Source organism: Dermacentor albipictus, chromosome 3, assembly GCF_038994185.2.
Source record: "Dermacentor albipictus isolate Rhodes 1998 colony chromosome 3, USDA_Dalb.pri_finalv2, whole genome shotgun sequence".
Lineage (NCBI taxonomy): Eukaryota > Metazoa > Arthropoda > Arachnida > Ixodida > Ixodidae > Dermacentor > Dermacentor albipictus.
The window spans coordinates 13,497,077-13,510,590 of NC_091823.1; the positions used below are offsets into that span (position 1 = coordinate 13,497,077).

Genomic DNA, 13,514 nt, shown 5'->3' on the forward strand with positions numbered 1-13,514 from the left:
TGGTCGAAGGGGCTCCAGGGCTGCACGGCGGCTCCGACATGCGAAACAGCGGTTTAATAAATACCACTCATTGAAGCTGTGTTTGGGTCTGGAACTTACCCCGTGTCTGCACAGCCGTACAGTATTGGAACCTCTTCGAGCACGGGCACCGGTGTTGCAGGTCATATTGCACGTGGCTGTACATCCCTCTTGCTACAGTACGATGTAAAACAAAAGCACGTAGACATTCGGTTTGTATGTTTTATTATTTCTCTAAACTTCTCTCGAAATTTATTTATCTAAACTTATTTCTCTAAAACTGATGTTGCCTTGAATAATTCTCAAAGTCACATGTCACTGTGACGTCACAACACTGCCATGTACGTAGGCGCACAGCACTCGAGTGCTCGAGTCTGCAATTGGGAGCGCGGCATCCGCATGGTGAAGGGCAAACGATTTTATGGGCTTTCTGCGGCGCGTAGGGATAGCAGACGTGACCGTTAGCGCATTGTATGCATTGCATTTGTCAGTTCAAAATGACCAGACCTGTTGAGGGGTACCTTAAGTTATCTTTTTATGCTTCTTTAGCTTATGGATGCCACCCATTATACATAGTAATGGCCTATGCGTACTGAAGTACGAAACGCATTCGCAAGTGACTAGATCGACTTCTCTGGTAGGCATGTGGTCGATGACACTGCCACGTCGCGTAGTGGGCACTCGGTTTGTGGCGTTTAGCGTGACACCAAGCACTACCTTCATGTAACGGGGGATTTACTGGTTGGCCAGGTTCGATCCCTTGCTGCTTCGTTCGAAAGAGCCCGGCGGATGCAACTAAGTCGCGTGTGGCAGTATAGACTTCTTGTACATGTAGCCTCTGGTCTGGTGCGCTCCCCCCCCCCCCTTTTTTTCTTTTTATAGGGCATTCTTTGCAGCTGCTGCTCTACGAAGAGCATGGTGCCTAAGTTTCAAACCAAGTGACGTGCAAAACTCTATGTGGCCATGAATATAGTTCCAGTGTACATTCACGCAGCCTGTACCGCAGGCTGCCCGATTGATAACAATCTCCAGTACAACCAGTGAGGCATTTTTTTCTTTTCTTTTGGTAGAATTGACCATGTTACTGAATGAAGGCCCTGTGTCAGCAACCTCCCAAGTCATCTTTACTTTACAATGGGCGTAGAACTTAGGGTCAGAGAGCCAGTGATAGATTTGCTGCTGCTAGGTGCTTTCCAGAATTGTACTTTTGTATGATGTATCACTTCTGCAGCCAGGTGACTGCGCCAGCCCAAGGGGCCTAGTGAACAGAGCGCATGATGAGGTTCTCTTTATGAAGGAGTGGTGTTATGAGCTATCGAGAACGCACAATATGCTTAGTTGCGGGTCAGAGGTGCCGATATGCGAAATGCCTAGCCGCAGATACAAGGAACCGACGCGCGATGCGCTTATTCGCTCAATCCGAGGTGCCGACGCGCGAAATTCCTAGCGGTGGGCTCGAGGAGTCGACACTCCGTGCGCTTACTCGCGCAGTCCGAGGTGCCGACGCGCGATATGCCTAGTCGACACTCGCAGTGGCGTAGCAACAGGAGGGGGGGAGGAAGGGGCCATGGGGGGGGGGGGCTCTTTCCGCCGGCTACACCCGGCGGGTGGGGGGTGGGGTGACAGAAGACCTATGGGCCCCGGGTGCCAGACGACCTAGCTACGCCCCTGGACACTCGATGCGCTTATTCGCGCAGTACGAGGTGCCGACGCGCAACCAGCCTAGCCGCGGGCTCGGGGTGTCGACACTCGATGCGCTTGTTCGCACAGTGCGAAATCCCGACGCGGGAAATGGCTAGTCGCGGGCTCGAGGAGTCGACACTCGATGTGCTTACTCGCGCAGTCCGAGGTGCCGATGCACAAAATGCTTAGGCGAGAGTCCGAGAAGTCCGCGCATGATGTGCTTGATCGCCGAGTCGGAGACTCCTTACGCGCGAAATGCTTAGCCACGTGTCCGAAATTGCGTGCGCAATGTGCTTCGTCACGAATTCTGAAACGCCAAGTGCTGAAAGGCTTAGCCGCATGTTCGAAGATTCCGCGTGTGAATCTTGGTCGCGAAATCCGCGTCGCCGATGCTCGGAATGCTTAGTTGTGAGTTTGAAACGTCCATAAGCATAGGGATCGGCCACGCTAATGCGATGTCTGCGTAGCACCCGTTCTGACACGTCGAGATTACAGCGAGTGGAAACGTGCAAAGAGCAGAGCAGACGACGCGAGCGCCGGACCAATGATGAACCGCGCTAGAGTCACTTGGCGGGCGCGGCCAATCGAAGACTCCGGCACGACCGTCAATCATTTGCTTTTTGTGCGCTTGTTTCTGTATGGAGGAGATAGCTGAAGCGGCAAATTTGAAGACTGAGAAATGCGCTTTCCAACGAGACCAAGATGGCGGCGCTCGGTCGCGCCGTTCCGGTATGGTGGCTAGAAGTTCGGATGGCTTGAAAAACACTGTTCTTGATTTCCGCGAGATTTTTCGCCACCTTGGCTGATTAAACGAATTTTTTTAGAGCACTTATAAGTGGTTTACAGTGATGATATTTGCGTATCAGACAGAAAAAGGGTTATAGAAACTGAAAATCTGATTTTCAAGAAAATCGATTTTTTTTGCAATTTTTCGCGATGCTAAAGCCGCGTCCCCCCATAAGTGGGAGTAGTCGCGAGTAAAGTGCAGCACGCTCTTGTAGTGCACTTAGTTGCAAGATTGTTGCAGGTTGCCTTTGTTCGTACTGTGATCACGTCCAGGGGTGTTATTCTAGACACTAGTCAAATTCCGCAATTTTGGAATCTCAAGCGAATTAAGACAGACAAGATGCCAAATTATAAATAAGGCAGAATTCGTGTGTCCAGAACAGCACCCATGGAGCTATTCGTTTCAGCCTTGTATGGTTCTGCTCCACAGTACAATTGCAGTGACTGCACAATGGTATTAAGGTGCTCTTATTAGAATTAGCGTAGGTATCGTATGTTCACAACTAATTTTATTGGAACGGCAATCACCGCACCATTATGAAGCATCTTGCACAGAACATTATTGATCACGGCTGATCGCGATGCTCGCCAGTGCTTTTCTTTACTAAAATGTGTTGTGTCAATAGAGTCTTAGAATAGGGGCCCCGAAGAAATAGCGTCGAAGCCACTGCGCATGCGCGAGACGCAAACTGCGTTTGGGTTTTGCGTTGGGACAAAAGGCTATTTCACCGATTTAGCGGGAGCCCAAATAGCGGCCCCAAAAACTTTGCGTCAGCAAACATGGCGGCACCCATCGAAGCGACGGCTCTAACCTAGCACTAAACTGGGTTCGATTCGTGGTAACGCGTGAAGTTCGCAAGCTAAGAGAAGTGACTGCGGTTATCGCGTTCTCTCAACTAGCGTGTGTTATGAAGATTGATTCATTAGACGCCGCCGATTCCGAATTCGCTTGCGGATTTTATGGCTCGTAGGCCTAACCCGGCTAAGCTTGGCTGGTGAAGGCACGTAAGGTTGGTTTGCTCAAAACAAGCGCTTGCTGCTTACAGAATAACCTCCAAATTGTAATTAAACGCGAATACACGCAAGTCAAAATTACTATTCCTATCATAAAATGGTATATTTTATTTAATTATTTCTAATAGCTTTTATTTGACGCCGTAGTGGCGCTGTCAGCGCAAGACGCTATTCGCAAACGTAAGACTCTATTCTAAAGCTCTTCGCTCCTTCGTGCCCCAACGCTAACACCCGCAAAGCTCATTGGGGCCCCTATTCTAAAACTTTAATATAGTGAAGGTCTTCTCTCTCACTAACATGTACATGTGGAAGGCAACTTCATATTTAACACTAACAAAAATTGCTTCTGGAAAAAAAAAAGTATTTGTGATGAGGACCTTACTGTATTTACACTTTTAAATACAAGCAGTGGTAATTGACAATTGCCAAGGTTTCCCAAAAGTACTCTTGAGGTTTGTTATGCAGCACAGCACAACAGAGGGCTCCAATTAATTTCAACCACCAGCGCTTTACACCTAGATTTAAGGTGATGGTAAGTAACAATGTGGATCTCCGCAATCTTTCCAAGCACAACAGTGTGGCTCTGCAAATTTACTGTGAAGTCCGTACCACATCATTCGCTGCACACACGCGTAAAGCAGTCGTCTGCATGAACAGATTTTTTTAGCACTTTTTTATGCTCCTGTTCACCCAGTGGCAAATGCCATAAAAAAATTTATCTCCAACAGCTTAAACCCCTCAGGACCTCAATAAAGTTCTTGACTGACAGACCCCGAAGCCAGCAGTCTTAAATGTAACTTTTGCTTTTTAGTTGATGCCCCTCTAGCAATGCACCCCCACATCCTCACTGGTGCAACGAGTTGCAAATCCAGAATTTCAGAGATAAAGCAATCTAAATCTTTACATTAGTACGCTAAGTTTAAAAACCTTCTACACTGCAGGATGTTTAACCTTTTGATCATTTTCAAATGCATAAAGTTTGTCCATGTGCGCAGCTCCGCCACTAAACCATAACCATGTTGAATGGGGGGCGGAAACAAAAGATTAAGCCGCTAATTTTGTCGCCCTTTTCAACATGGTTGTAGTTGGCCACCTTGCAGACATCAGGCTCAATATGTTCCTACATTGATTTTGCTAGGTCACCTTCGTTCCTTCTCTATTTTACACATTTCTACACCTATATGTACACTTACAAGCACGCCAACACACAAAAACCAAACTGACAGAAACCTTGCGCTCTATGTCATACTTGACAGCATCCTTGTGTGTCATCTAAGCCGTGCAATCAAGTCAAGTGGCACCAACAGGGCCCTATCATTACAGTCTATCTTGGATACAGAAAACTTGGACATATGGAATTAATGGTTATATCCAACAATGCAAACATCCCCTTAGAAATCCCATGCAAAAGTATAGCACTATATTACGCATATATCCGGTTCACTGCCACATTCAATATATTGAGCACTGTGCCACGCCACACCACTACAAGTATGCTTCTGCTAATGCAATGCAATAATTTCTCGCGTGATCATAAGTATACATACCAATAAAATCGCACTGTTTTGGCAGTTGCTGTTAAACAAGACACTAATCTGAAGGGCAGTACATGACATGAAGAAAAAATTAGGAAGGCCCATGTCACAAAATATGGACGGCTCATGCTGCAAGGTTATTTGCGGCCCATAATGACAGATTTACTTTAGTTAGCTCCACTGCAACATAGAAATGTAATGCGCTGAAGCTTATCGATGACAGAAAGAACTGCTATGCAGTGAAGCATACTACTTGCAAACGTTCATTACCAGAAAGGGTCCAGATGCTGCTTCAAAAGCGCAAAAGGCCTCCCAGTCCGATACGCACATTCCACGAGAAAGCGTGCAAGCCACTTTCAAATTTTAACAGCATCTGGCTGGTCAACGTATTGCCAATGTATGACGATCAGCTGTTATAATGGCATAATGCAATAGGCACGCAGCCGGGCACATTCAAGCACAATTCACTGTACAAATGCACTGATGCCATCACAGTGCATATCCATACAGGCTGGTTTTCTTCCACGCTGCATACATTTCTATTTTATTTTGAATAAAAATGCGCTAAATGCACGAGCAGACCTTGTGCATTCAACACAGGCTTGTAGAAAGAAACCGGTCAATTTGGCATGTGTTAGATATGTACAGTTTTGAGATAAGCTTTAGTAGGTATATTTCAAATTATCGATATAGTGAAAATTTTTGCAATCCCCTTTGAGTTCGATATATTCAAGATTAATTACATATATTTTGAAACATGCAAAATAACTAGTACTCCAGTTGTAAATTGACACCGTCTTTCTTTTCTTGCACCACTTGTGAGCAGCTTTTCTTTTTTGTTGTTGTTTTGAAGAAACACAAACACATTCAGGATGAGACAAATGGTATGATTCACACCAGCAGCCCTATTACGCATGTATTAAAAAAAAATGTGTAAACAGAGGCTGTCCAGGGTCATGTGTAAATTGGCAGGGGGGGGGGGGGGGGTGCGCACTTTTTCTTCAGTCTTCACAACAGTCAACAAGGCAACAACTTGGCTCCCTTGCCTTCTCCACTATACTTTTGGCAACACAAAGCCATGACACCTGGTACACACCCGCCCGCATGCCAGCTGCCTTATTCATCCAGAGTGCACAGCTCAGGCGTGCGCACTAAGAACAAGGTCGGTGGCATGAGTGCGCTGCACCAGCAGTCCCGGATGCCATTTGGGCTTTTCAGCTGATGTCCATCACATTTGCAGAGTCCGTGACATTTGCACTGGTGTCCTTCTGTATGCTTTCATATAGTGCCTGCAGATCTGGTGTAGACTTGATGTGGGAAAGGAACTCATTCAGCAGTGGGTTTTTGTCTGGAATGCAAACAGAAGCGGCACCAAAAAGAGCAAGCTCACAATGCAAGAGCACAAACAGCACCAGCACTATGCAGTGATCCTGCAAAGTGGAAATGCGACATATTCTACAGTGACACAAATACTCACCAGACATTACATTGCCGAGATACCCCATTTAACCACATAAGGTCCACACTTCCTTATAACGTTTCATGCATGGCGCAGGCCTTACGTGAGCTTATGGCTACTCACTGAAGCCTCAAACTGCGCTCAGACTGCCTATGAACACTTTAATTCAGTCCTCGTCGCTTCCACTGCCCTATAGTTTGACGGGCTTGTTTTATCGGCGTTCTCTGAAAGCTGGTGGTCCTCTATGCCGTCCATTACTGCTTGAGATTCCTGTCCCTTTGAAGCTCTTGAAGAGTCTTGAACGAAACCGCACATCACGCATTCAAAACCCACACGCACACTTCTTGCAGCGATGTCCTTTTAACGCGCCAGAAAGTATGATGCAGCAATACAGCGTCTTAAGCACAGCCAATACAGTGGACCACGCTGATTCTATGCTGTATTATAATGATCCACTGCAATACGTTGATGACGATGATTACGTCTTCGTCAGTAGGACAGTAACTAGTACCATCTGTAGCAGCATGCGAAAGTGGACGGCTACCGTAAGTGAACTGTCCATTTCAGCGCATACTGAGTGGATAGAGCTTGAAGCCAGTAGGGTAAGTGCCAATCACCACCTCCACCCAGTCAGTAACATTAAAAGAAATACAAGACCATGCTAGAAATTATTATTGCTACTTGCAGTTCTTTTATTCATGTCAGCATGCTTTTTGTTTTTGAGGTCTTAGAGTGTTTGACGCCTGTAGAGTGGCAAACTCAGCTTCGAGAGCATCTAAAGCGTCTTCAGGAGATTCATTGTAATCTCGGGGCAGCAGCTGAGGGAAACTCTGAATAAAGAAAAAAAGACTCGAAAGCAATGCCTGTGAAATAAATTTCAAGTTTGCCACCTCCACATTTTTCAGATTTGCGTTTCAGAGTTGCATCCACATCCATAACGCTTTGCCTTTCGGAAACATTTTCCATAGGCGAGGCCCAACGTGGTCGCTGACACTAAAGGGCAGGTTGTGTTCGGCGACGAATCCCGTAAACAGGCACTCCACACGTATGTTGTTGTAGTTGTTCCGGAGAATGTTCACTATGTTTTCTTGCTGCTCATTGGTGTGAACATAGCTTTGATGCTTCACCGTAAAAACATGCAGTTTGAAGATGGCTTTGCCACCGTGAAGCACGCTGACATTGCATCCACACGTTGTACAAAATGCAAAATGTTCTCCTTTCCTTGATGTCAAAAAGCACGGAAATTCAAAAGTGTAAGATCGCAAAAACTTCTGAAAATACCTTTTCTTGGGCATTGATAGCACCATGGCATCAAGCACACGAGGTTTCTAACTTTACATGGTGCACTGCATACACGGCCTAGCCAACATTAATTATACACACAAACGGCAGCAACAATGCACCATGGAGGAAAGCATACATGAAATGCAAAAGCTACATTGGCTCTGTTTTTGGTCGGCTTACTAGGCACCATAGTCGGCTGCTTAGTCGATGATACCGATGGCACTAGTGCAATCGTTGTTGTTGACGCTGACGATTCCGATGTGGCTGCTGATTCCACGGTGCCGGTTTCGGAAAAACCATTATTGCATGAACAGAGACAACTTTTCGGGAGATATAAGACAGTGATTGTTCAATCGGAAAGTTCAGCAAAAAATCGGGAGTCTCCCGTGCGAATCAGGAGGGTTGGCAGTTATGCATTATCTACTTCCTCTTCAGCTACAACAGCCGTCTTCAATTCTTATGCAAATGTAACCGGCTTGTGGAAATGTGCGATCTGGCAGAGCAGTTGAGGCATCGACTTTCGGCAGCAGTACGACTTCAGTGGTGAGCTGCTGGATATCCTGTACAGACTGGGACGACGGAATCGCTTTCTGAAGTTTACTGCATCTTGCACGTTTCCGCCCATAACCATTCATGGAACAAAGCTTTGTCGGACCTCCAGCATATCCAGCGTCGCAACCGCAAGACTAAAACAAAATGGCGGATGTTTTCGTCATTTGAGGGCTCGTGGTTCTTGGAACCAATCATCACTCACGAGCTTGGTCACATGCTCAAACTGGCCAATAGAAGCATGCGCAGCGAATTTTTTCAGCTGTTGTTTTTCTCATGACCACAGCACCGCAACGTTGCTGACCGACGAATAAAGAAAGCCAGAAACGGCAGTTTTCGAATGATAATGGAAAAACTATGCGGTATGTTGTAACAAAATTTCGGAGACATGCGCGGAAAGCGTCAGGAATGCGGAAATTAAAAATTGAAAATTCAAATTTTGGGCCAATTTTTGGTCCCAAAGACCTGGGTCCGCCCTTAATTTCATTCAAGAGTACACTAAAAGACTGTATGTTAAATTTTTTATGTTCATGCTTGTTTGTTGTATTAGATTTGCATTTTTATATACTGTACTTACTTCTAAATTTCTTCGTTTTTTGCTTTCATGCATTTGTATGTTTTCTATTCCATTATGCTTACTGTTATTTCTTACTTGATATATCTGTTCTACTGTCCGCACTGCTGCTAAACCATGTATTATTTACGTGTAATCTTCACCGAGTCCCATTGCATTCTTGTACTTTGGGACCCTCGTTTGTGCATTTTATATGTTGTAATTAACCTATGATGTAATAATAATAATAAACTGATTTAGGCCCATCCATATAAGCAGCACGGCAACTTGCATCCCTTGACCCCAGCTAAGGAATTTAATAAAGTTTTCTCTCTCTCTCTCACCGCATGACGTTGTCCATTTGAGGGCGGCCGAATAGCTAACGGCTAACGTCAAACTAAAGCTGACAGCACTTTGGAATTAATCATTGAAGCTCACAAGACGCAATATTTTGTTACAGCTGTTGTCACTTTTCACAATAATTTCACACAAATAAGAAAATATGCTGATATTTGCGGTGGTAGCAGTTGAACTGCGGAGCACAACAGAGCCAGGCATGCGCCGTCGGCGTTCACCGCAGCTGAGCTTGACAAGCACCAGAACTCTTGTTGGCGCTTAATGCTTGACCGTGGACTTCGCTTTTTATAAAATGTACAATTTACGCATCACTTTACCTAGCGGAAATTATTTTGCCTGGAATAGAAGCTGTGGTCAATGTGTCACTGGTGGCAGAGGCGCGCTGGAGAGGACGGCATGCAGCTTCACAATCGTTGATTGGTCTGTCGGTTGTGTGGCGGGCAGTGCACCGGCCGAGTTGCCGTCTACTTTGCACACCTCTTGCACAGCAGGCATAGTACGGCTCCAAAGGCTGATTCACTGCCATGGCAGGTTTGCCGCTACCGTGGCTGTGCCTTTGCAGATTAATACCTCCCCCACTCTGCATCTTGAAATACTGAGAGTGAGGATATCATCAATGACACCCGGGGGGAAAAATGAGGTACCATGTGGTCAGTGCTTCAAAAATGACACCAGTTTTTCAAAATAAAGGTATGTTAGGGCAACAAAGATCAATATTAAAACGTGGGGGAGGGGGGGGGGGCAACAAAGGGAAGTCTCACCTGCATCTGGAATAGCTAGCAGAGCAGTGAATGCTCGCATGGCCGCACGCTTCAGCTCATCTTGCTTTTCGAATTCCTGCTTAACTGAGTTAGCTTTTATCTTGCTTCCACAGGTGGTTTTAAGTGGTTCCACCAGGCGTTCCAGCCCTGCAACAGGAAAAAGCAACAAATAATAATATGTACACATCGCATATGCCCTCCCAATTAATGCAGTACATATTCATCTAATTCAGCACATTCACGAGCAACCTAAAAACTAAACTGCTTCACACTGTTGTTCAAAGCCAGCTAACAATAGTAGGTATAGGCAATTATTTTATTTTTGGCTGTTAATGCTTAAAATGTGACGACAAATCAGGACAGAGTGCGGCAGTAGGCATATTGTGGTGTCCACATTACGCCCACACACTCCTGTGACGTCCGAGAGTACTCATGAAGTCAAATTGCAATACAGTAGAGTTCCGTTACCCCTTTAAGGACAAGACACATAAATACCTACAAAAAATTTTTTATTTTTGATCTAAACGGGCAAAGCACATAAAGAATGAGCATAATCAACAAAAACAAATATTTTGCGGAAATATTTCCAGAAATAGGGGGAAAACCCCAGGCAGAAAACTAGAAGTGGGCTTCACTCCAAGCTACCTAAGGCTTCGTTTTAAATTTTTACATATAGCTCTCATCACATGCGAACCACAGGTGTATGTTTCATTTCCATTACATCACATATCCGACACCACTGCAGCTGGATATCTTGCATCAGCCTGTCTCCTCTGACATTGCTCTCAAAAGATAGTGAGTTGCGTGCCAAATTTCTTTTTCCTCGTCCAACGTTCCTGCTCTAAACCAACAAATGACGTCTCTTTCTTTCATTCAGCGTTGGTTGAAGACATTTAACAAGAAACTTCGTATCAATACTGAAACTCTGCAAGAAAAAAATTTTTCTGGTATGTTGCCTGTAGGCTACACTCATCAATAAAGAGTTAATTTGACTTTGGTTAATTCAATTTCCCGAATAATTCTATGCTGACCAAAGGTCCTGGCGGATGCCCATGCGCTCAAACTTTTATATTTTGATCCTGAAATTGTCCTTCACCGGATAACTTGAACCTGGCTGGTCAGCACGCATGCACCCGACCCCAATCGTGAATACAGTAGCGACTACAAAAGCAGCCACATCAGTATTCGTGGCCCTTAAAGGGACCGACAAACAAAATGACCATGATTTATAGTGGTAGAATCTAGCACGCTGTTCACGATTTAGGTAAGAATTATAATGTTAAATTGGCAAAGAAAGTTTCAAAAACCAGAAGTGGCAAGACGTGGAGGTGAAATCTTGGTACTTCGGATGTATTCTATGACATTACTGTAGATAAGTTGACTGTTATTAAGTCCGTCATAATTATTCATTAAAATTGCAGTTGGCACATTATTAGACACTTGTGTATACTTCTATGCTTTGGAAATCAAAAATGCATGCATGACTATGGCAACCATGACGACAACACACTGAATCCCGTATCACGTGTAAAGGTGTCGTTTCGTTTTCAATCCGACTGGTTTCGTTTTGACTGGTCAAATACCAAGCAGGTGGGCAGGAAAGCACAAAAACACGTATCTATTATTGCAGAAATCATTTTAACTCCGACAACATGAATCACAGGAACATCAACTTTATAAACAAAATCACGCTTTGTTACAGCACAGCCACACTCGACGTCTGCCTCCCACTAACGCTGGCTTATAATATCTATCGGGCTCACCTATCACCGTTTTCATTGTGCTTCCAGTGAATGACTACATCCTCACTGCAGATCGCAAAATTCTGATAAAAAAATGTCCCACGGCGTTTTCCACGTTAGCACTTCCCAATCGGACACTCTGACCGGTAAGCTTTCCATTGCACTAAAAAAAAAGTGGGTACCACAAAAATTTGTTGTCAGTCCCTTTAAGATACATTGAATGTATTGAACACGCATCATCTCCCATTGAAACTGCCTTTCTTCGGCATGCCACAAGATCTTAAAGCAAGAATGGTAGCTCACATTGAATTATTACAGTAGTTATTCAATTCTTTGGTATTCCTTTCTTTCTAAGAAAACTTGTCTCAAAGTTGCCAGGGCTGTGCAATCCACACTGGCGGCATTCATAACAAACTACTGTCAGGGCCAGCCTAGCCATTGTCATCACCACTGCCATGACAAGAGCTATGAATGGGGACAGAACTCGCATAGGATGACAACAATGACAACAAGTCTGATTATGCAAGCACATTCATACAATAAGTAATTGCGTATATTAGCTGTTAGGCTTATGCGAATATCAATTTTTTGGTTCTAAGAGAAGTCATAGCGAATAGTAATTTTTCTTGAATGACTTCAAAGCATTGTTCGAATAGTTGTGGGATTTGTACAAAACCTTGACACTTAAATACCAGATGCTGACAAATTTTTTAAAAAGTTTGTTCTTGCCAAGAAGGAAACAGGTTCATCTCTGGAGTCAGTTTACCTTCAAAATTATGCTATTCAGATATTATCACGCAAGAATGCAAGTTCAATATTTCTTACAATTACAGCAGCACAGACAATTCGTTTCCAGGCACTTGCTTACTATTGTACCTCAATCTACACTAATGTTTTGTTGTAACCGAGGTGGCAAAGCGTTTCGTGTTTGGCTGCTGTGTGCTGTTGTACTACTGTAAAGTGTGGCCTTGATTGCATAACAATCACAGCTTACGCTGTGCTATGGAAATTAGCTTGATGCTTTCAGTCTACACAAGAGCTTGACCCATCCTGTTTGTTAAATGCACAGACTAGCTTTGCAGGCACACTCGCCACTTTTGAGGTCCTTGGTCTCGCCCGCATGCATGATTTGCGGCCCAATCATTGATTAACAGCATAGTTCCCACGACGGTTTGCCATCCATGACTACACCTGCTTTGGCTCTTAGGCCTAATTAGCGCTGTTTAGCTGGATGTTAGCCACCAAATTTGTGCTTCAGTGCCGTGTCAATGCAAATTTATTTGCAGCGGCCATACAACTTCTCAAAAGCTGTATGGCAGCTGTGAAGATGTTTCAATAATATGTTTGAATAATCAAGCAGGTGCCAAAATCGGAAGGTGGCTGTACTAAATGAATGTCACTTGTCTTGGCAATGAGCTATGCGATGCAAATTGATCACCAAAACCGAAGCTGTCTATCATACGTTTTAATGTTTACCATAATTTTGCATGTGTAACACAATCCAAAATTTGTAAAATTTTAAGAGCAAAATCGGAGTATAACCCGTACCCCGATTTCAATGATAATTTTTTTTCGAATTTCGACTTCAGGTGTGGCTTTGTGGCAGTACAAATTTCGCCTGAAGGTGCAGTTTCACTTCAGCATGACCCATACTGCCATGGAACCCCCTTTAGGACATTTCCTTCCATCAGTGCACCGAAAAGGTGGGGAACAAAGTCACTGGCCGAAAATATGATGTGGACTATTAGAGCATCTGTGAATGGAGAGTCATTA

At 44.5% G+C, this 13,514-nt stretch overlaps 1 protein-coding gene across 1 annotated transcript in view; it reads right to left on the bottom strand.

The window, feature by feature from the left end:
• Window positions 1-5,902: 5,902 nt before the first annotated feature.
• Cand1 (Cullin-associated and neddylation-dissociated 1) overlaps window positions 5,903-13,514 on the bottom strand; it is a 108,953-nt gene continuing 101,341 nt past the window's right edge. The window contains exons 28-29 of the mRNA XM_065428039.2: window positions 10,000-10,146; window positions 5,903-6,384 (exon numbers count right to left, since the gene is read on the bottom strand). Coding sequence (XP_065284111.2) covers window positions 6,251-6,384; window positions 10,000-10,146 — 281 coding nt within the window. The 3' untranslated portion in view covers window positions 5,903-6,250. The remainder of the gene's footprint in view (window positions 6,385-9,999; window positions 10,147-13,514) is intronic.